Raw genomic sequence first — 21,041 nt, forward strand, 5'->3', positions numbered from 1 at the left:
TGCATTTTGAAGAACTCTTGCCAAAATTTACTAGTAAAGATTACATCTCTGTCACTTACAATTGAACGAGGAGTACCGTGCAGGCGAGCAACTCGATCAATATAGATTTCAACAATTTTTTTGGCTGTATATGGATGACTCACACTGATGAAGTGTCCGTATTTGGTCAATCGATCAATTACCACCAGTATTGAAGTTTTTCCATTTGAATTTGGAAGTCCATCGATGAAGTCCATGAAAACATCTTCCCACACCTGATTGGGAATCGGTAAAGGTTGGAAAAGTCCTGCAAGAGTAATGGATTCTGCCTTGCTTCTTTGACAAATATCACAGGAAGCCACAAAGTTTCGGACATCTCTCCTCATGCCGTTCCAAATGAAATTTCGCTCTATTATTTTCAACGTTCTGAGTATGCCAGAATGTCCCCCTATTTTAGTGTTATGATATTCCCACATAAGAGTCTGTTTGAGTTGGGATTCCGGTGGAACAATAACTCTATCTTTATATCTCAGTATCCATCATGCCAAATATAAGGAGAATTGATCACAGAATTAGTTTCTTGCTTGGATAAGAGTTGTGCAATCCATGGACTCTTACTGTATTCACGTTTCAATTAATCCCATATCGCAAATTGCGAACCTGAAATCCCTAATAAAATAGCTGCATCCTTCCTTCTGGATGAGGCATCAACAATATTGTTGTTTTTACATGGTCTATACTTGATCTCATATTCGAAGCCCAATAATTTAGTGACCCATTTCTGTTGTTCTAGTGTGATAACCTGTTGGTTGAGAAAAAATCCCAAACTATGTTGATCCGTGACCATTTGAAATTTTCTTCTGAGAAGATAAGGTCTCCATAACTGAACAGGTTCAAGAATAGCCAACATCTCCTTAGAGTAAATTGGCTAAGATCTTTTCTGTGGTCCTAATGCTTTATTGAGATAAGCTACAGACTTTCCATTTTGTGAAAGAACTGCTCCAATTCCTGCATCTGAGGCATCTATCTTGACCATAAAATCTTCATTAAAATTGGGTAAAGTTAGAACTGGAGTTGTTGTCATAGCGATCTTCAATGCCTTGAATGCTTCTTCAGCTTTTTTGTTCCAACAAAACTGACCATTTTTCAACAAATTGGTGAGTGGAGCGGCAATTAAACCATAGTCTTTAACAAACTTTCGATAATAACCTGTAAGACCAAGGAATCCCCGTAACTCAGTGACTAATTTCGGCTGAGGCCATTGACTCATGGTTGTGATTTTGCATTCGTCTACTTGTACACCCTCTTTTGAAATAAAATGGCCGAGATACTCCACTTTCCTTTGGCCAAAAGCACATTTAGACTTCTTCAAAAAAAAAATTTCCTTTTTTAAGATCTTCACCACTGTCCGTAGATGCCCCACATGATCTTCTAAGGATTGACTGTAAATTAAAATGTCGTCAAAGAATACTATGACGAATTTTCGCAACACCTGATTGAAAAGTGTATTCATGGTTGCCTGAAAGGTAGAGGGGGCATTACATAGCCCAAATGGCATCACCAGATACTCGTAATGTCCATTATGGGTACGAAATGTAGTTTTATGGATGTCATCAGGATGTACTCTAATCTGATCGTAGCCAGCTCTGAGATCAAGTCTAGAAAAATACACTGTTTTATGCAATTCATCTATCATATCGTCGACCGTTGGAATTGGAAAACGATCCTTAACTGTGACTTCTTTCAGAGCTTTATAATCGGTACAAAATCGCCATGTGTTATCCTTCTTTTTTACCAGTAGTACCGGAGAAGAAAAGGGACTGCAACTGGCTCAGATCAATTCGTTGTGTAACATTTCTTTCACTTGCCTTTCAATTTCGTTTTTTTGGAAGTGTGCGTATCTGTAAGGTTTAACATTTACTGTTATAACTCCTTCTTTCAGTGGGATCCTATGATCAATTTCTCGACTAGGTGGAAGTTTCTTTGGTTCTTCAAAAATAATCGCATACTCCTGTAAAATAGGCGTCACAATAATTGGCATATTTAGTTCCCTATTATCGTGATTTTTATTACCTAATATTACCGTAAATAGAGTTCCTCCCATACCGGTCTTCTGCTCCAGTCTTCTGCTCTAGTCTCTAAAGTGAAATTATGGTTGCATGAGGACTATTAATTCCACATAAGGTCTTTATCTCTCATTTGTCATTAATTTGCATCGTTAATTTTTCCCAATCGCAGAGAACAAGACCCAATTCTTGTAACCATTGGACCCCTAAAACCACATCGATTCCTTTTAATGGTAATGAAAATAAAGTCACGTTAATTGTTAACCCTTGCACCATTAACGTGATATTCTCATGTTTTTCCTTGCAAGAAATTTGGCCTCCATCAGCAATCTTCACTTGGAACTTTTTTGTTGGAGTGATGTTTAACTTCAGGGCCTTGGCTATTTCTGCGTTAATGAAATTGTGGCTAGAGCCATTGTCCACCAATACTGTAACTAAAATTCCATTAATGAAAGCTTGAAGTTGCAGCGTTCGTGGTCTTCTTTTCTCAGAAAAAGCATGCAAGGTGATTTCTGCTTATTCATGACTTTCCTCTATTTTCCATTCCATGGCTGAGTCTACTGCTTCTGTTTCTGAGTCTTCGATTTCTCCTCCTTCGATGATGAATAGAGAAGGTGATTTACATTTGTGTCCTGGTGTAAATTTCTCATTACAGTTAAAGCATAATCCCTTCTCTCTTCTTTGTTGCATTTCAGCCCATGATAATTTTTTTAATCTGGTTATGTTAACTGGTCTGGCAAGTGTGTTTGTGGTTTGGGTAGTGTTAACATTCCATGTTGGAATGTTTTGATTCAACTCCAGTTTACCATTTCTCCTATGTCGAGATATCTACTCATCTTTCATACAAGCTATGGTAATGGCATCGTGTAATGTATGAGGTCGCATCATCCGAACCTTATCAACTACCTCTTCTTTTAATCCACCTAGAAAGGTTCCAATAAGGGTCGATTATGGCCAGCCAACAACTCGAGTAGCGAGCTTCTCAAATTCTTGTTGATAATCTTGCAAGCTCCCTGTTTGTTTGATGTGTGATAATGTTTCGTTGAAGCACTCATAGCCCGTGGGTCCAAAACGGGCCAATAACTCATTTTTAAAAAGCCTCCAGGTTACAACAGTTCCCTCATCGTAATGGACTCATCTCAGCCATTGCCACCATTGATTAGCCTCTCCTTCAAGGTGAAACACGACAAAAGCGATCTTTCTATTTTTCGTGGTCTCATGAAACTTGAAATACTGCTCAACTCTGTTGATCCATACTATTGGTTCGTCGCCTGAGAATTTTGGAAAATCCATCTTGAATAAACGGTTGAAGGCTTGGGAATTTTCTTCGTTGTGGTTTCGGTTTTGGGATGAAAAAAAGGGTGCATCACTGTATGATGGTTGCATGTTTGGGGTAGTGTAATTTGGTGGTTGTTATGGATAGCGTGGTGGTGGTGGGTAAGGTTACGGGATTGGATCTTGTGAGGTTGAAACTCCAGGTTCTTTTGGTATTGACAGATTTCTTTCCGCGGACATTCGAATTTGTGAAATAGCTTCCATGATCTCTTGAAGTCGTTCCTGCATCCCACTCATCTGATTTCGTGCTTCTCCTGAGTCGTCAACAAACCTACTCACATTCCCTCGCACTTCGTTGAGTTGCTCTTTAAGGCATTCAATCCTTTCTTTATTGGTACCCATAACCGGTTCGGATACCAAATTTGTTAAGTGTTTGATTACTGTGGTAAAAAAATATACTTTTGTGGTGTTGAAACAAAAGGAACTCTGTGGCTTACATTCAAAGATAAACAAACCAATTTATGGAATTGGCAATCGTTATTTATAACTCTTAAAATAACAAACTCTTAATTAACAGCAACAACTCCTAAGAATAAGTAAATAATCAACATCCTAATGATAACTTTCATTCCTAAAATCATGACCACTTGTAGCGAACTTCCAGCTCACGCCTAGCACCCAACTTCCTATCTTTCAACCTATTATTGACTGCATCTTCTGACTTCTTCAGCATCTAACTAATCCAAATACTTTGGATTTGGTCTCCTCACCCGTACAGGCCTAACACAATCTTGTAGTACATGTATGTGGTAAAGGAGAGATTACAACTAATTTTCCCATATGACTAGGATATCATAGTTAGTTAACCTAATATATTGTTCGACATGTGTGCAAGACACAATAGTTATTAGACATCAGATATGTTACATTGTTTTCACTAGGGTATCAAATATGCTGAGATTAGTTTAAGTCTTACTAATCTTTGTGAATGACCTATGTTTAGGGCATAAGGGTGCCAATTTATGATCATATCAAGATTCACTAGTAGAACGTCAACTTTAATTTTATGCTTTGTGTAGGGTGTTAAGAAGCCACTTACTTATTGAATATTTTTCACTCATGCATTCATTTTTGGTTGTTTTACAAGTAGAAGTGAGTAGCAGACTATGTAGGGGGAGTTAGTAATCTAACCAAGCAGTTGCATGATGACGAGAGACACAATTATCATTTTTAGATTTTTTGTTATTATAGCATTTATGTTTTTAGTTTTTGCACTTTATGGATGTTCAATTTATTCCAAACACCCAATTTGTAATAATGAAGGATTTTTTTTTTGCACTTAAAATATTTATTTCAGTTACATCTTTTTACATGTATTTAAGTTACGGATTTATTATAATGTTTTTATTCCCTAAGAGATATGTATTTAAAAAAGAGTTATACAAGACTCGAGACATAGCTTGCGCAATAAAATTTTGAAGGCAAAGTGTTATTTAGGTGGAGAGTTTTTTTAATTTTATAAAAAATTTAACAGATATTTTAACAAATTTGATTGACGGGTGGGAAAATGGTTTTTTCTTTAAACCTAAAGAGTGAAAACATGCGATTTTATCCAACTTTGGGTGGAAAGGAGTCATTTGACCTAATATATTTTGGATTCACATATTAGTTAGAACTATTTGACCCTATTTTGATGGTTAGTTTGATTCGGATTAATTGTTAAATTGTTGTTAGTCATTCGATCAAGTCCCATAATTGATGTTGACATGATTTTTTTAAATTATTTTTAGTCTAAGCTATTCTAAGAGTGAGGATGCATATATATTTTTTTTAAATGAGAAAATTGGAATTTTCTTTTGAATTTAATTACTCATACTAAATTAATAAAATTTTAAATCGAATAATTAGTCTTATAATTATTTTATCATATAAATTAAAATTTTGATATTAATATATGGTCTATGCTCATATTTCCACAACCCAATATTTATCGGTAAATCATAATTCGAGATTCTGCTCAGTGATTTTTTTATTTTTATTTAATAAAATATTACATTTTAATCTTGTATTATATTAAGGCCAAAGGTTTTATTTTCACTCAAATTTTGATGCATTTTTAAAATCATATTTATGAAATCTAAAAATTTTAAAGTTCCACTTATGAGTCAATTATTGTTAAAATTTTCAATGATAAATTTGTTTTTTTATTAATAATATTAAAAAATATAAAATTTATTATATTTTCTTTCAAAAGTTTTAAAAACTAACAATTTTATTCTTGTAAAAAATTTTCTAATTTTCAAAAAATAACATTTTTTCTCTTAAAACCTATAATTTATTTTCCAAGTGCTTTTTGGGTCATTGACGATGAGGCTTCAACCTATCATCTTTGATCACCAAATTTTCATTCTCTGGTGCAAGAAGACCAGACGAAGACACATCTTTGTTGATTTTAGACAAATCGACAAAGACTTATCGATTCGTTTGAATCGATGAAGTCTTATCAATTCTAGACAAATTCATTGATTCTAGATGAATCGATGAAGATGTTTCAAGAGAATCGACGGAGTCGACAAAGACTCATCTTTGTCGCATCTCCTAGAAGCGTTAGAGAGGTGAAGGGTGATTGAAAATTCATAGGTTGAAGCGTTATCTTTGATAACTAAAAAACATTTGAAAAATATTTTTTAAGTTTTAGAGAGAATAAATATTACTTTCGAAATTTAGATTACTTTAATTAGAAATGAAATTATTAATTTTTAAAAAATTTAAAAAATATATAATAAATTTTATATTTTTTAATATTATTAATAAAATAATAATTTTATTTTTATTTTTAATAAAATATTTTAATACTAATTTATTTATAAATAAGATTTGGGATTTTTTAAACTTCCAAATATTAACTTTGGCATCACATCACAAACCAGGTGAAATAAAGTCATTTGGCCTTGCATTAATTGTGCTGATATCTCAGTCTATCATTGCCCCCCGACAGGTCCGTTAGAAGGAGGAAATCTTTGAGTCAACTTGATATTTTGATTTAACCGAGTCTGAAAGAGATAGAGAGAGAGAGAGAGAGAGAGAGAGAGAGAGAGAGCGAGAGAGACCCTCATCACCAAAGATATTTTTTCAGACCTAATCCTCATACTTTTAGCTTCCCTGGATCATCCTCGGAACTAAACTGGACGGCTCTTTAATATGGTGCTGACTTCATTCACAGTTTCAACATCACTGGACCTCCAAAATTTTACATAACCACAAGACGCAAACACCAAATGGCAACACTTCTTGTTAAGCTCTTTCTCACCACCATTCTTGTCTCTCTTTCCTACTTTCTTGGCTCTTACTTACACGGCCTCTCTCTCTCTGCACCTGTGCTTCCCCTTCAAGTTCAACCCCTTCTCTCACACTGTTTGCAGCTTAACTCCACAACCCACTTCCCTATTTCTCCTCCTCTTCACTTTGAGCCACTCCACACTCTCCCTCTTCCTCCACAATCCTCACAAAAGCTTCCATTTTTATTCAAGTTTTGTCCCAGCAACTTTACCAATTACCTGCCTTGCCATGACCCTTCACTTGAAAAGAACTTCACTGTTGAAAGGTTCTTTCACAGAGAGAGGCATTGCCCTGTGGGGAGAGTCAAGTGTTTGGTTCCAAAGCCTGTCGGTTATAGGAGGCCTTTTGGGTGGCCAAAGAGCAAAGACTATGCTTGGTACAAGAATGTGCCTTTCAAGAAGCTGACCGTGTCTAAGAAATCTCAGAATTGGGTTCGATTGGAAGGTGAGCGTTTTGTTTTTCCTGGTGGTGGGACTTCTTTTCCAATGGGAGCAAAGGGTTATGTTGATTTGATCAAGAAGTTTGTGCCTTTGAAATCTGGAAAGATAAGAACTGTTCTTGATGTTGGATGTGGGGTAAGCTTGATAGATATTCAAAATTTGTTTTTGCTGATTTGATCGGTAAAAAATTTCGATTATTTACTTGATTATCACTTTATTTGTAGGGTAAATTTAGTAATAATGGTGCAAGTTTGGATAATGAATTAGAATTACTCTGCTTGTTTTAAAATTTTCTTTACTAAAGAATTAGACAGAAAGGTTTTAAGACTGCAGAAAAAAGGTAGAAGAGTCTGTTGCTATTTAAATTGTTTTCCCAGTATAGAATTGGGGCTTTTGGTGCAGTGAAACTAATTCTGGGTTTAGTTCAATGTCTCTTACTAAAATCATTTTCTGTTAATTTGCAATCTACAAAGCATCAGTATCAGTGAATGCTGCAAACATTTCTCCTCAGGTTGCAAGCTTTGGAGCTGCTTTAATGAATTATGACATCTTGACAATGTCAATTGCTCCTAGGGATATACACGAAGCTCAAGTACAGTTTGCACTGGAAAGAGGACTTCCAGCGATGCTTGGTATATTAGGCACATATCGGCTTCCATATCCATCAAGATCTTTCGATATGGCACATTGCTCTCGGTGCCTTGTGCCATGGGCCAATTATGGTACTCTTGCTTGAATCTTCAGATAAGGATGCCTGATTTCTCCATGTTTTCCTCAATGGTTTATGAAGTCTACTGGTGCTTCTAAAATTTAGCTATCAGTAAGATCAGATAATTTCATTGCAAAGTGATCTTGGGAATCCAAAATTGTTTGTATAATTAGCAGACTAGAACCAAAATCAAGTGTGAAATAAAATTATTTTCATGCATGTAGTGTAAGAAGCTATTATCTCTCTTTTCATTCGTTTTCTGTTCTTATCTTTTGTTAATTCCGAGTTCATGTGTTTAGATGGGCTTTACCTGATGGAGATAGACCGAGTTTTACGTCCGGGAGGCTATTGGGTGTTATCTGGGCCACCTATCAGTTGGAAGACTAACTATAAAGGTTGGGAGAGAGATGCTAAGGACTTGGAGAATGAGCAGATCAATTTGGAAGATCTCACAAAAAAACTGTGCTGGAAAAAAATTGGCGAGAGAGGACCGATTGCTGTGTGGCAAAAGCCTACTAATCATGTGCACTGCATCCGGAAGTCAAAGGCTCAGAAATCAGCACAATTTTGTGTTACAACTGATCCTGATTATGTTTGGTTAGTACCTTCATTCCATTTATTCTGGTTAACAAGGAAAGTAATATGGTTAATTATGTTGAAATTCGCTATTAGGTTGAACCAATCATTGCACATTCCTAATTATTATCTCTGACAGTGTAATATTACATTTTCTTTAAGAGAGATGATAGCAGAAAAGTTATGCAGATGCAATATGACCGTATAATTTTCATATGCAATTGTAACTTTCTAACTCTTCCTAATAACTATGCTCTGTCTATCTGTGTTGTTTATGAATTCTTCAAAAGGTACAAGAAGATGGTTCCCTGCATTACTCCTCTTCCAGATGTGAAAGATATCCACAATATATCTGGAGGCGTTCTTGAAAGTTGGCCTAAAAGGTTGAACAGGGCTCCGCCTCGAATTAGAAGTGGGATTATTAGAGGCCTAACAGTTAAGGATTTTGATAAAGATAACCAGTTATGGAAAAAGAGAATTTCCTACTATGAGATCATACTTAAGTCTCTCAGTTCCGGTAAAACTAGAAACATAATGGACATGAATGCTGGTTCAGGGGGCTTTGCAGCTGCACTGGTCAGGTATCCGGTTTGGGTAATGAATGTGGTTCCCTATGATGCAAAACAAAATACGCTTGGAGTTTTGTATGAGCGTGGCCTCATCGGAACTTACATGGATTGGTAAGACTAACATACAGTCTTCTGCTTCCTATTTTTCTTCCCAAACCTGCTTTGGGTAATGATGTTCTTGAGTCAGTTACTAAAGTTTAGCTAGAAGCCTGGTAACATTATTATTTGGCTACTCGTAACTAATAGCTGCAGAACTTGTTTGGATACTCTATTATCAATTATCTTTTGAGATAGGAGTGTCGCTTGTATGGTTTCTAATCAAATACATTTCTTCAACTAAAACATAGTTATCCATTCCATAACTCTAACCTGAAATCCACATATTGTTTGTTTCTCTAGTTTTCATGGTTCCTATGCCACCATATGTCCTCATTGCTTTATATTTTTGAAGACTGAGTGTTGCCATCACCGAGAATTGAAGTGCATTTTACATTGTCTGCTACTTGTAAATTAATTTGAAGAGAATTTAACAGATGATTCGACTTTGCTTGGTCACAGGTGCGAGGCCTTTTCAACATATCCTAGAACATATGATTTGATACATGCCTATGGTATATTTAGCTTGTACATGCACAAGTAAGTATTCCAAATTATCTCTGATATTGATTTGAGGAAAAGCTAAGAGCAAACGAAAGCAGTTGTCCTACGAAGTAACAATTTCTAAAGTTTTTTTGGTGCATCTAGCCATTTTAGCAGAAAATATTTATTATTGCTTTCTCTGTGATACATGCTGCAGGATATTTTGATGATTTTTTTTTTTTCTATCGGCAAACTATTTAACTTTGATATCTTTCAATCATACTTTCGAGGTTGTGGTCAAAGAAATTTTCCCTAAGCCTTGAGCTAGAATGACACAACTGAGTAAACCCTTTTACTATGTCTGAAGTCAGAATGTGTTCAAAGCCTGCTGCATTGCATGTATGACATGGATGGATGCAAGCAAACTTTCATGCATATTTCTTAGCTGAGCTAATTTTGTGCAGGTGTGACATTGTTGATATTCTTCTTGAGATTTATCGAATTCTTCGCCCGGAAGGAGCTGTAATAATAAGAGATCATGTGGATGTCATTGTGAAAGTGAAAGACATCACAGACAGAATGAGATTAAATAGCAAGATTTTACACAGTGAAAATGGACCCTTCAATCCTGAGAAGATATTGTTGGTTGACAATTCCGAATAAGGTAATACACTTGCTGCTAACCCTTTTTCACCATGTAAAAGTATCATTGCACCAGGAAAATAATAATATTTGATGAGCAAATGTACTATATATGATTTATGTATTATTGAAGAAGGGATTATAGTAATATATGATGAGAAAATGTATGATTAATTATATTTAAACCAATGTTTTTAAACGTGGATCAAGTGTTGACCTAATCAAAAGGTTAGTTCATAAGTCGATCTGTTTGACCGAATCGATCAGTTAAGAGGTCGGTTTGATCGATGATGAGATCGTGACATAATTAAATTTTAAAATAAGTTTTAGTCATATGATGTCAGTATAATGTTATCATGATGGTTGTATCGGGTCGATTTAGTGGTTGAATCACAATTCAATGCTATTTACCTGGATCAACTCTAGAGCAATTTGGTTCAATGACAGAAATAGGTTTTACACTAACTCATACCATATTTGACACTAACTCTCAATCAAATTTGATAGTCTGATCTAGATTTTAAATTAACGATTTATATTTAATAATAGCTCATGTTGAAGTGGTTTTGTACTGTTGAGTTTGTATAATTTTGATTTTTTTTATTTGCTTAAACAAAGTTAATTTAAAATATTTAAAACATATATTATATATTAAATATTATTTAGTAAATGCTAATTTCTTTTTAAAATATTTGAATATCATTTATTAGTAATTTTACAACTTGCCTATGCTCAAAGTTTGGACATTGTTGGGTGAGGCCTCTTTTCTAAGAAAAGCTGGATCGAGGCCCATAAAACAGAGGAATACTAAGTAAACCCACATGGCCTTTCAAATGGCCCACTATCAGCTAGTAAGGCTTATAAAACATTAAATGAACATTTTTAAAAGTGATAGATTTATTGTTGCTTTAAAAGCTTATTTGGGCTAAACTAGATAGTTCGTATTATCAAATCGTATTAGTATTATATTAGTTTATGTTTTGTGTTAGAGATTTTTAACTTTATCTGACCGAAATTAAAATCGTATCGAAATTTTTTAATCATAATTCAACCCGTTAATATTCGAGCTAACTCAACCTGATTCAAATTAATCTAAAATTATTCATCGTTTTTACTCTCCAAAATGTTTTTATCGTTTTAATTTTTTCACAAAATCAAATTTTTATTACTTAATAATAAAATAAAATAAAATATTTAAATAAAAAAATAATATGAGTAATTATAATTATACAAAGATACAATTATATATAATCTATAAAGATTTTAAAGTTTTACTATAAAGATATAACATATACTTATAATATCAGTAAGACTTTTAAAACACGACTATAATTTCATTAATCAAATCAAATTCTTACTATTTAATAATAAAATAAAATATTGAAATAAACAATAATATGAGTAATTATAATTATATAAAGATACAACTATATATAATTTATAAAGATTTCAACTATTGTTGATATTATTTTTTAACATTTTTATAATTTATCCCTAATAAATTATATTAAAACAGTATTTCTCTAATACATTCAAGTTAATTCAGGTTGTATTAAGTTATTTTCGTGTGAATTCTAACACTATTTGATTTAATTTTGAGTCATATCAATTAATCTGAAATAAATTTTATGTGAAAAAAACTCAACTCTAACTTGATATTTTTTGTGTCAGGTTAATAGATTGTGTTAAAAATTGACAACTCTAATTGGGTTGCAAATAGAGTTTGTTTTGAGATTTTATTGAGAAGGTTTGGTCTCAAACAAGCAAGTTGGGCGACACTTAGTTATTACAAATATTAATACTATTGGAGTAATTCTATATGCATCCAGTTTTAAATATTTAATTATATATCTATATAATATATTATTATATGGTTGAATATTATTTTATCCTTAATTTAAAAATCATCTAATACTATAGAAAATTTTCATTTTAGAAAGTCAAAAATCTGTCTTTAAAAATAAAAAATTCGTCCTTAAAAACCAAATATTTCATCCATAAATTGAATATTTGTTATAGTATAACCATATAATAATAAATCATATAATATCTAGTTAGATAGTTAAAACTGGGTACATATAATATTATTGAATACTATTATTATCTCGTAGACCCTAATTTTTTTGAAGTTGTTTAAGTCATTCTTTTGTTATTTGGTAATATGTTACTTTTATGTAAAAATATTTTCATTAGTGTGGTTCATGTATAATTAATATAAAGTATAAGTTTGATAATAAATTATGAGCCTATGTACTTCAACAATATTCAAGCCTCTGTACTTCAACAATCAAACCAAAAGCTTTTATCAAATAATCGATTAAGTTAGGTATGTTTTAATTTAATTAACATGTGATAATTGTGAATTCAAAATTCTTTGGAATAGAATTAGGGCAAGTTTAAAGTCAGTTAAATTCAAGAACATGTTTATACAAATTTAGAGACTTACAATGATTTGATGCATATTAAGAAATAGATAATGTTTTGCATCTTTATATGAATTTGTATATGAATGGTTCTTGAATTACATTATTTGATATTATTGTAATTGATTGCTTACCCTAATTTTGATAATACAGACTTTTAACTTTGGCAAATCAATTGTAGATGTGTTCACCAAGTTGTATCCCTTTCGGTAGAAGCTGAATATAGAGCCTATTGCAAGTGCATGTTGCGAATTATCTTGGCTACCCTCATTGTTAAAGAAACAATTATAGTATCTAAAATCGACATTGTTATATTATGATTATCAAAGCAGTTTTACACATAACAACTAATCTCGTTTTTCATGAAACAACCTGATAGATAAAGATGAATTGTCATTTTATCCTCAACAAAATACAAGACGGTTCAATTGTAACCAGACATATTACTTTTGCAAATCAACTTATAGATGAGTTCACTAAGTTGTTGAGAGAGAGAGATTTCTCAACTATTATATGCAAGTGGGGAGTTTCTAACATTTATTAACTTGAGGTGGAGTGTTGAGACAGACAACAATATCATCATATTCATGGGATATATATGTCTTGTATTAGCGGTAGATTACTAAATTTAAGATTTAAAGTAGGGAAATTATATTAAATGACCTAATTACCCATCCATTAAACAAAAATACCCAATTTTCCTATTTATAAGCAAAAATACGCAATTTCCCTATTCCTAAGTAAAAATGCCCTAAACTTTTTTTAAAATACTAAAATTACCCTTCACCACATCTATATAAACCCTCTCTCTCATTCTTATTACACACACTTCTCATCTCACTCAAACACTCACTCTCATTCTCATTTTTACTCAATATCAATTAGCAGGGGTGGTAAATGTAATGTTAGGTAATTATAGGGGGTAAAAAAATATTAAAAAATATAGGGGGTATTTTGAAATTACATAATACATAAAAGATTTAAATAATAGGTTAAGAATATATATATGTTTTTTGATACAAGAGAACATAAAATGGTGTTAAATGAAATATTAGATAATTATATGGGGGTTAAATGAAATGTTAAGAAAAACATGGGGGTATTTTGATATTTCATAATATATGAAGGATTTAAAAACATGTTAAGAATGAATATATGTATTTTGATAATAGAAAACATATGAGGGTATTAAATGAAATATTAGATAAGTATGGGGGGCTAAAGAAATGTTAAAAAATATAGGGGTTATTTTGATAGTAAACATTGTAAGAAAGCTTTAAATGAAATGTTAAAAATAAATAGATACATTTTGATACAAGGTAACAGAAAAGATTGTTAAACAAATTGTTAGATAATTATAGGGGGTTAAATGAAATATTAGAAAAATATAAGGGGTATTTTGATATTAAATATTATAAAAACGTTTTTAATAAAATATTAAGAATAGATAAATACATTTTGATATAAGATATTATACAAGGGTGTTAAAAAAATATTAGATAATTATAAGGGGTTAAATGAAATATTAAAAAAATATAGAGGGTATTTTGATAGTAAACATTGTAAAACGTTTTAAATGAAATGTTAAGAACAAATAGATACATTTTGATACAAGATAACATACGAGAGTGTTACATAAATTATTAAATAATTATAGGGGGTTAAATGAAATATTAAAAAAATATGAGAGATTTTTTGATATTAATAATTGTAAAATTGTTTTACATAGTTATTATAGATTTTTTGTTATAAATGAATAATTATTTCCAAAAACTTGTTATTGTATGATTGATAATTAAAATAGATAGTTATGCATCAATTCGTTACCAAAAAGAATGATTCAAAGTGGCGACAACACAATGAAATATGTTGGAGGATCCAAACAATTGATTAAAATTCCTTATGAAACAATATTTGAGGGATTTATTGAACTTTTGAAGGAGTCTTGAAATATTGATCTAATGAAAAACTATTTTCAACTATTAATGAAGCCAAGAAAATTGAGTTCGATTGCCCCATACAGATCCAAAATGATAAAGATGTCCAGGGTCTTATTGATATGTCTCAGTACTTACAGGAATATATTCCTGTTTTTGTTACATGTACCTCAATTGAAGGATAGGAGGAAGAAGATGAAGATGAAGAAATTCAACATAAAACCCCTCAAGAAATTCAACAAAAACAACCAAGAATCAAAACATTTTAAGCATTGTTCAAAATTGAAATCCTAAAGTTTCAAATTGTAAAATCTCACTCAAATCTCAATAATATGAACAATAACTTGATTCAAACAAAATTAGGGAAGATATACTAACATTCTTTACCATTTTTGGGTAGTCAAAAAATACGAAAATCGCCAAAAATCTCTTCGCCCGTGAGATAACCGTGGAGCGAAAAATTTCTTTGAATTTGCACAATAGAACTGTGAGAGAATACTGTGGGAAATAAGAAAATTTTCTTTATTTATATATAGGGGCAATTTGGTTATTTCACAAAAAGGGGATATTTTTGCTTAACCCTGATTGTTTTGGGCAACTTCGTTTAGACTCCCTTAATTTTGATCATTTAATATAATTTCCCTTTAAATTACTAGCCGTTATACTTATATTACTTAAATTGGATTATATTACTTAAAATGGATTAGCATGACTATAGGATATTTCTTGTAAAAAGTTGTATCTTCAAGTTGGATAAAATTCATCAAGTAGGAAAATAATTTTTCCTTTTTCTTCATCCATTACGAAAGAAATTTCGAAGATCATAGTCTAACAAATATAGCTTAATATGTTAACTTAGCAATAACAATGGCAACCATATTGTTTAGTACGGTGTTTGCATTTGCCTTCCTTGCATTGATCTTGACAGAATGTGCTGCACGTTTCATTAGTACATTCCACTATCAAGTAAATGCTCCCTGCAACATATTGATGCATCAACTTCGTTGCAACCTATAAGACCCACAATAAACTATGTTAGAAAATGTCTATTGTTAAAGACATCTGATAAATTATGAGTGATATTATATATATCTTATTTTGGGTACTTAATTAGATAATCAAATGATGTGTAGTGATGGACTCAAAAATAAATTTGAGGGGGTCAAGCTTGAATAAAATTAAAATATGGGAGAGTTGATGAAAAAATAATAAAATTTGGGCTAAATGACTATTTCCCACCCAAGGTTTAGCGCAAATCCAACTTTTTACTTGTTAACTATCGAAAATCTAAATGTCCGTCTGTCTGTTAAATTTCATTATTACTGTCAGGAGTAAAATTATTATTTACTAAAATATTTAAAAAATTAAAAATTTATCACATTTCTTCCATAAGTTTAAAAATCTCACAAATTTACCCTCACGTAGGTTTGAAAAATCAACATTTTCCCCTTAGGGTTTTCCAGCACACTCCAACGGCTGGAGATAGTGGCTTTCTCCCTCCCTCCGGGCTTCTCTCTTAGCCACTCTTTATTTTCAACCATCATCGGTTGTCCTCTCCCTTATCGGCCAATGCATGAAGAGATCTTAGTCTCTTCGTCACATGATGAAGCCACAAAGAGACTGAGATCTCTTTGTTGCAGAACGGTGCGAAGAAGAGACCGAGATCTCTTCGTCCTCTCCCTCACCAGCCAGTGCACGAAGAGATCTTGATCTCTTTGTAGTACGATGAAACGAAAAAGAGACTGAGATCTCTTTGTTGTATGATGGTGCGACGAAGAGATTGAAATCTCTTCATCTTGCTTCAGCTAGTGAGGGAGAGGACGACCTATAGTGAGGGAGATGATGATTGACAATTGGTGACGACCAATCATTGCCGGAGAAGAGAGGAATAGGGATAAAATGTTGATTTTTCAAACATTGGGTGGGGGAAGAGGGAGGAAATTGTTAGTTTTTAAATTTGGGGGGGGGGGGGGGAAATGTGATAAATTTATAGTTTTTTAAATATTTTTATTAAATGATAATTTTACCTTTGACAGTGACAACGAGATTTAACAGAATAGTGAATATTTGTATTTTCAGTAATTAACGGATGGGAAATTGGAATTGGGTTTATATCAAACCTTAGGTGGGAAACAATCTTTTGGCCTAAAATTTAAAAGAAGTCAAATACAATTTTAAGGGTTATATGTGAAAATTTTTCAAAATCAATGGAGGTGAACTAAAAATTAAGGACGCTCAAATAAAAAGTTAAAAGATCTATTTGAAAATTTTTCAATGTCAAGGGGAGTTTGCTGACTCCCCTTGACCTTAGTCAGGTCCGCCATTGATGATGTGTCATATGAGAGATTATTGTTTATCTATTTAATATAATACTTAAAATTGGATGCAGATGATTTTATTAAAAATGAAAAATAAAAACCGAGAAAAAGTGTTACATGAAAGTTGGCATGTATTTGATATAAATTAAGATGAGCCTTTTCATTTTATTTACCAATTGTGAGCAAGAGGGATACAAGGAGAACAAATGTGAGAACTATGATTGAGTGAGAATAAAATTAATTTTACATATTGTTTATATAGTGAGACATAATTTATCTATATAGATCTATAAGGAAGCAATCTCTATTTAATCTTCTCCATTAATTGAATTATTACTAGCTTGTTTAATCTCTATTATATTTATAATTAAAAATAAAAATATTTCAGGAAAAAAAAAATAATATTTTGTCCATGCTTTTTGTTAAATGAAATGTATTAGAGCAATGTCATATGTACTTATTTTGAGTATATATTTATGTGTGTTATTATGTGAGTATATACTTATTTATATATTCAAAACTTAATGTACGTATACATAATTTTATTGAATAATTATTTTGATAATATTATATTAGGAGCCGGCGTTGGTCTAATTTATCTCTTTGACGACCTCTCTCCCTTTCAATGTAATCATGTTGAGGTGTTACTACGTTCATCATCGTGCATTGTTTTCTCTCCCTTCATTGTTGTGAAACAATCCTCCATCTCTAACAAATATCACACTGAGATTGAGTCATTCCTACCATGCATCGGCTCCTAAAAGTACACAAGTAACCTACTAAAAGCCCTTTGGGGCATGGCCCTAAGACTCAGCCTAACCTGACATGTGAACTCAGTGGGCTGCGCCAAAGTCGACCCAGCCCACTACCACCTCTACAAAGGAGAAAATCTGATAAAGGTTCAAGGCCAGACCACTGGATTATTGTTTCACAAACTTGGGGTTTCATCTGTCGCCATGGTAAAAATTGGAATGGCAGGATTTGTATTAATGAGATAAAGATACCAAGGTCAGCTCGGCCACTCTTACCTAAAAGGCCTAAATTGATGCCAACAAACCAGTTTCCTAATGTTTGATGTTGAAAATGATAGACAATCACTAGAGGAACTAAGAAATGGGTCAATAGAGAATGAGAGAACCATAAGGGGAGCTTTAATGTCGTACATTTGAGACAATTTCATTTAGTTCTTTGTAAGAAATGTTTCAATCAAGAAGAGAAACCCGAAATTTTCAAGCAAAGCATCAAAAACATACCATTGCTAATTTCATTTGTTTCCAGTGAGCAAAAATATAGGATGCGAAGATGAGGTTATTGACATAGTTGTTTCCAAAACCAGTGATAAAGAAAAAACTAAATGTTCCAAGAACACCTACACTAGCTTATGTATATGCTATAAATCAGAAATAGTTATCATACAAGGTATTTTCATATGAGCCTTATTATGAAGAAGAACTCCTATAGTTTCAGCTCTGTTGGACTGTCAATGACGACAGATGGGATCATTTCTTGGTTACTTCCCATGTCTTTCAAACAGTCAGGCTTGGCAGCTCCATAATAAAAGAAAGCCATCATTTTTGACAACTCATCTGCAGTTCGAATTGCTGAAAAACCGGTAAAAAGAACCAATAAAAAGGAAGTTTAGATTATAAGTACTATTTATGACCACCTACAGAAAATTATAACAAGAAAATTAACCTGTTTCTCGGTACAAGATCTTTCCAGCTTTAGTGAATATAAGCTCCGGGAAGATGGACACTTGTAAAGCAGAAACCAACTCGTGCTCGACATTAGCATCAACTGCTACACACTGTTTGATATAATAATGTTACAGCAGAGAATGCCAACAAACGAAGATTGAAAAAAAAGAAGTTTTGCTATTACTCACTCTTGGTGAAGGTAGGTGACAATTCCAGATGATGTGCACAGCTTTCTCTATTTCATTCCGAATTTTTTTGTTATCCTTTGGTCTGAAGAGAATCAAATCAATTTCCGAATGACAACAAAACATACCATCAACACAGCAGAGATGCAAAAATTAAACAGATTTGTACAGCTATATCCATCAAAAAACCATGAGCATACTAGAGATGCAAAGGTATACTAATTTGTACAACTAGACTATCAAATTACCACATGGTCTTCTTTTTTTTTAACTTTTTATTGATAAGGATAGCAGATGCATCATAGCCCAAATCTATTTTTTGTTCCCCTGCTCTATCCCCAGGGATCTAACTCTGGTGGCCAGCCAAAAGAAATGGGCTAGTAAACCAGTGGGGTGATCCCCTGGGGGAAATTAAATCACGGTTTAATGTATAAGTAACTTAAATGAGTTTAAAAAGTAAAGCTACAAATATGCAAAAACTAACCTTTTATACCGATTATGTACAAGAACAATTAAAGGACTAATGTCTTTGAACACAGCCTCTTCCCATTCTGCAGTCTTGATATCTTTGATTGGGCGGATATAATTATCATCTTCCCATACTATTTCATTCTCGCTATCATAATTCTCATCATCATCATCATCCTTCTTTACATTCTTGATGGTAATCTTGTCAAAAAATTGACCAAAATTGAAACCCCACCCATCAGCATCTTCTGGCCAATCAGGATCATCCTCTTCCACAACAAGGGGGTAATCAGCCAGCAGCTTCTGCATCTTCTTCTTCCGTTCAATAGGGTCTATCTCCTCCTTAACATCAGGACACCGATCAATAACTTCTCTGATTTTTCTCCTCCATTCAAGTCTCTCTTCAAGATCCATAAATGGACCATCATCCACATTATTTTTCATGAAGGAATCATCATCATCATCATCATCTGCATCACTTGATTCTTCTCCTCCTCCTCCTTTCTTTCCAAGCTTTTCCATCAAAGATCTCACTGCTATACTTCTTCTTAAACTAGCTGCCTGCCCTTTTAAAAAATTAAATTCCACCATAATTTACATAAATATCAACATATATTCACACAGATAAAGACAAAATATATAAGGGATGCTCAAATGAATTGATGAAAATCAACATACCCTAAAAGGCAATTTAAGAGAGTTTGATATAAGATCAGTACACTCCATCTTTGGTGAAGAAACCTCAGCGCCGCTTCGGGATTGAATTTTAACAACAAATGAAGAAGTTCTGAATGTATTTTCCTTTAGAGGTGGATATGAACACTTGAAACTTAATGTTTGCTGTAGCGCCATGCTCTAAACTGTCCTGTTGATTCCAAAATAACACTACAAAAAATTAAATAAACACACAGAGAATATATATATGCAACAAAATACTTTTAAAAAGATAATAAATCAAAGAAAAATAAAAATATACGATCTATTTTTCAACAGAAACCTGTCATCCGAAAAAACGGGGTTAATTTAAGGTTCAATTATAGTTTCCACTAAAGTGAAAACAAGAAACCTATCTAGAAAATAGAACCCAATTATAATTTATTCCATATCTAAAACTCAATAATGAAACAGAGAATCCCAAACATTTTCATGCATGACAAATGGAAATCCAAATCATCTGAGAAATTGGGATTACTTTCAAGTGAGAAGACTTCAACTTTCCCACTAACACACCTCAAGAAACAATTTTGAGCAAGTTAAAATAACCGTACATTCAGAAAAATTCATTATCGCAAAAGGGTATTGAAATAACCAAGAACAAATGAACTTTGTTATAATACTCAACTGCCAGAAAGTCCAATGCTCTGTTGAGTGGTTTCAAGCAATTACAAGCAATAAGCAACTGAGAAACACTAAAAAAAACAATTTAAATGAAACGATAAGAAGAGAAATGACTCACCGAGCTCCTCTTCTTCCTCTTGAGTCGCTGAAAACCCTGACTAAACCCAGAACTCAGCTGCTCCTTTCATGGATAAGGCAAATGTATCCATTCATTTATACCAAATAATCATGGACCCGCACTATGTACTCCCTAAGGTTTAATATAAATACTCTTGTGGTTTCCAAAATAACAGAAAACCCCCCGCGAAGCACCAGAATTTTACAATTTTATAAATCTTTTATTGTAGATTTTGACACCTAAAGCATAGAAATAAAATTTTTTTTTTTCTTTTTGATGTTTTAGAAACATTAAGGGGATCAATGTTCAACGTGAAATGTCAATCATGAAAACACTGGGTGGAACATAGTCGTTGTGCCTGCTAATATTTATAGTTTGGGCAA

At 32.7% G+C, this 21,041-nt stretch overlaps 2 protein-coding genes across 4 annotated transcripts; one reads left to right on the plus strand and one right to left on the minus strand.

Annotated features, from left to right (window-relative positions):
* Positions 1–6,403: 6,403 nt before the first annotated feature.
* On the plus strand, positions 6,404–10,373 carry LOC123205712 (probable methyltransferase PMT19). Its single transcript, XM_044622733.1, has 6 exons — positions 6,404–7,234; positions 7,611–7,821; positions 8,108–8,405; positions 8,675–9,064; positions 9,512–9,589; positions 9,997–10,373. The coding sequence occupies exons 1-6, from the start codon at positions 6,599–6,601 to the stop codon at positions 10,193–10,195; spliced, it is 1,812 nt and encodes a 603-aa protein (XP_044478668.1). The 5' UTR covers positions 6,404–6,598; the 3' UTR covers positions 10,196–10,373.
* A 7,705-nt stretch (positions 10,374–18,078) lies between these two features.
* On the minus strand, positions 18,079–20,772 carry LOC123205710 (thioredoxin-like fold domain-containing protein MRL7L, chloroplastic). 3 transcript variants are annotated; one of them, XM_044622729.1, is made up of 6 exons: positions 20,659–20,772; positions 19,881–20,067; positions 19,219–19,763; positions 18,738–18,819; positions 18,548–18,659; positions 18,079–18,453 (listed from the first exon to the last, which is right to left on the minus strand). In XM_044622729.1, the coding sequence occupies exons 2-6, from the start codon at positions 20,052–20,054 to the stop codon at positions 18,308–18,310; spliced, it is 1,059 nt and encodes a 352-aa protein (XP_044478664.1). In that variant the 5' UTR covers positions 20,055–20,067; positions 20,659–20,772; the 3' UTR covers positions 18,079–18,307. The 3 variants fall into 3 exon arrangements, with proteins under 3 accessions (XP_044478664.1, XP_044478665.1, XP_044478666.1); XM_044622730.1 differs by having other exon boundaries at positions 19,881–20,087; XM_044622731.1 differs by lacking the exon at positions 20,659–20,772 and having other exon boundaries at positions 19,219–19,768; positions 19,881–20,022.
* Positions 20,773–21,041: the final 269 nt, after the last annotated feature.

Source organism: Mangifera indica, unplaced genomic scaffold, assembly GCF_011075055.1.
Source record: "Mangifera indica cultivar Alphonso unplaced genomic scaffold, CATAS_Mindica_2.1 Un_0013, whole genome shotgun sequence".
NCBI classification, from domain to species: Eukaryota; Viridiplantae; Streptophyta; class Magnoliopsida; order Sapindales; family Anacardiaceae; genus Mangifera; species Mangifera indica.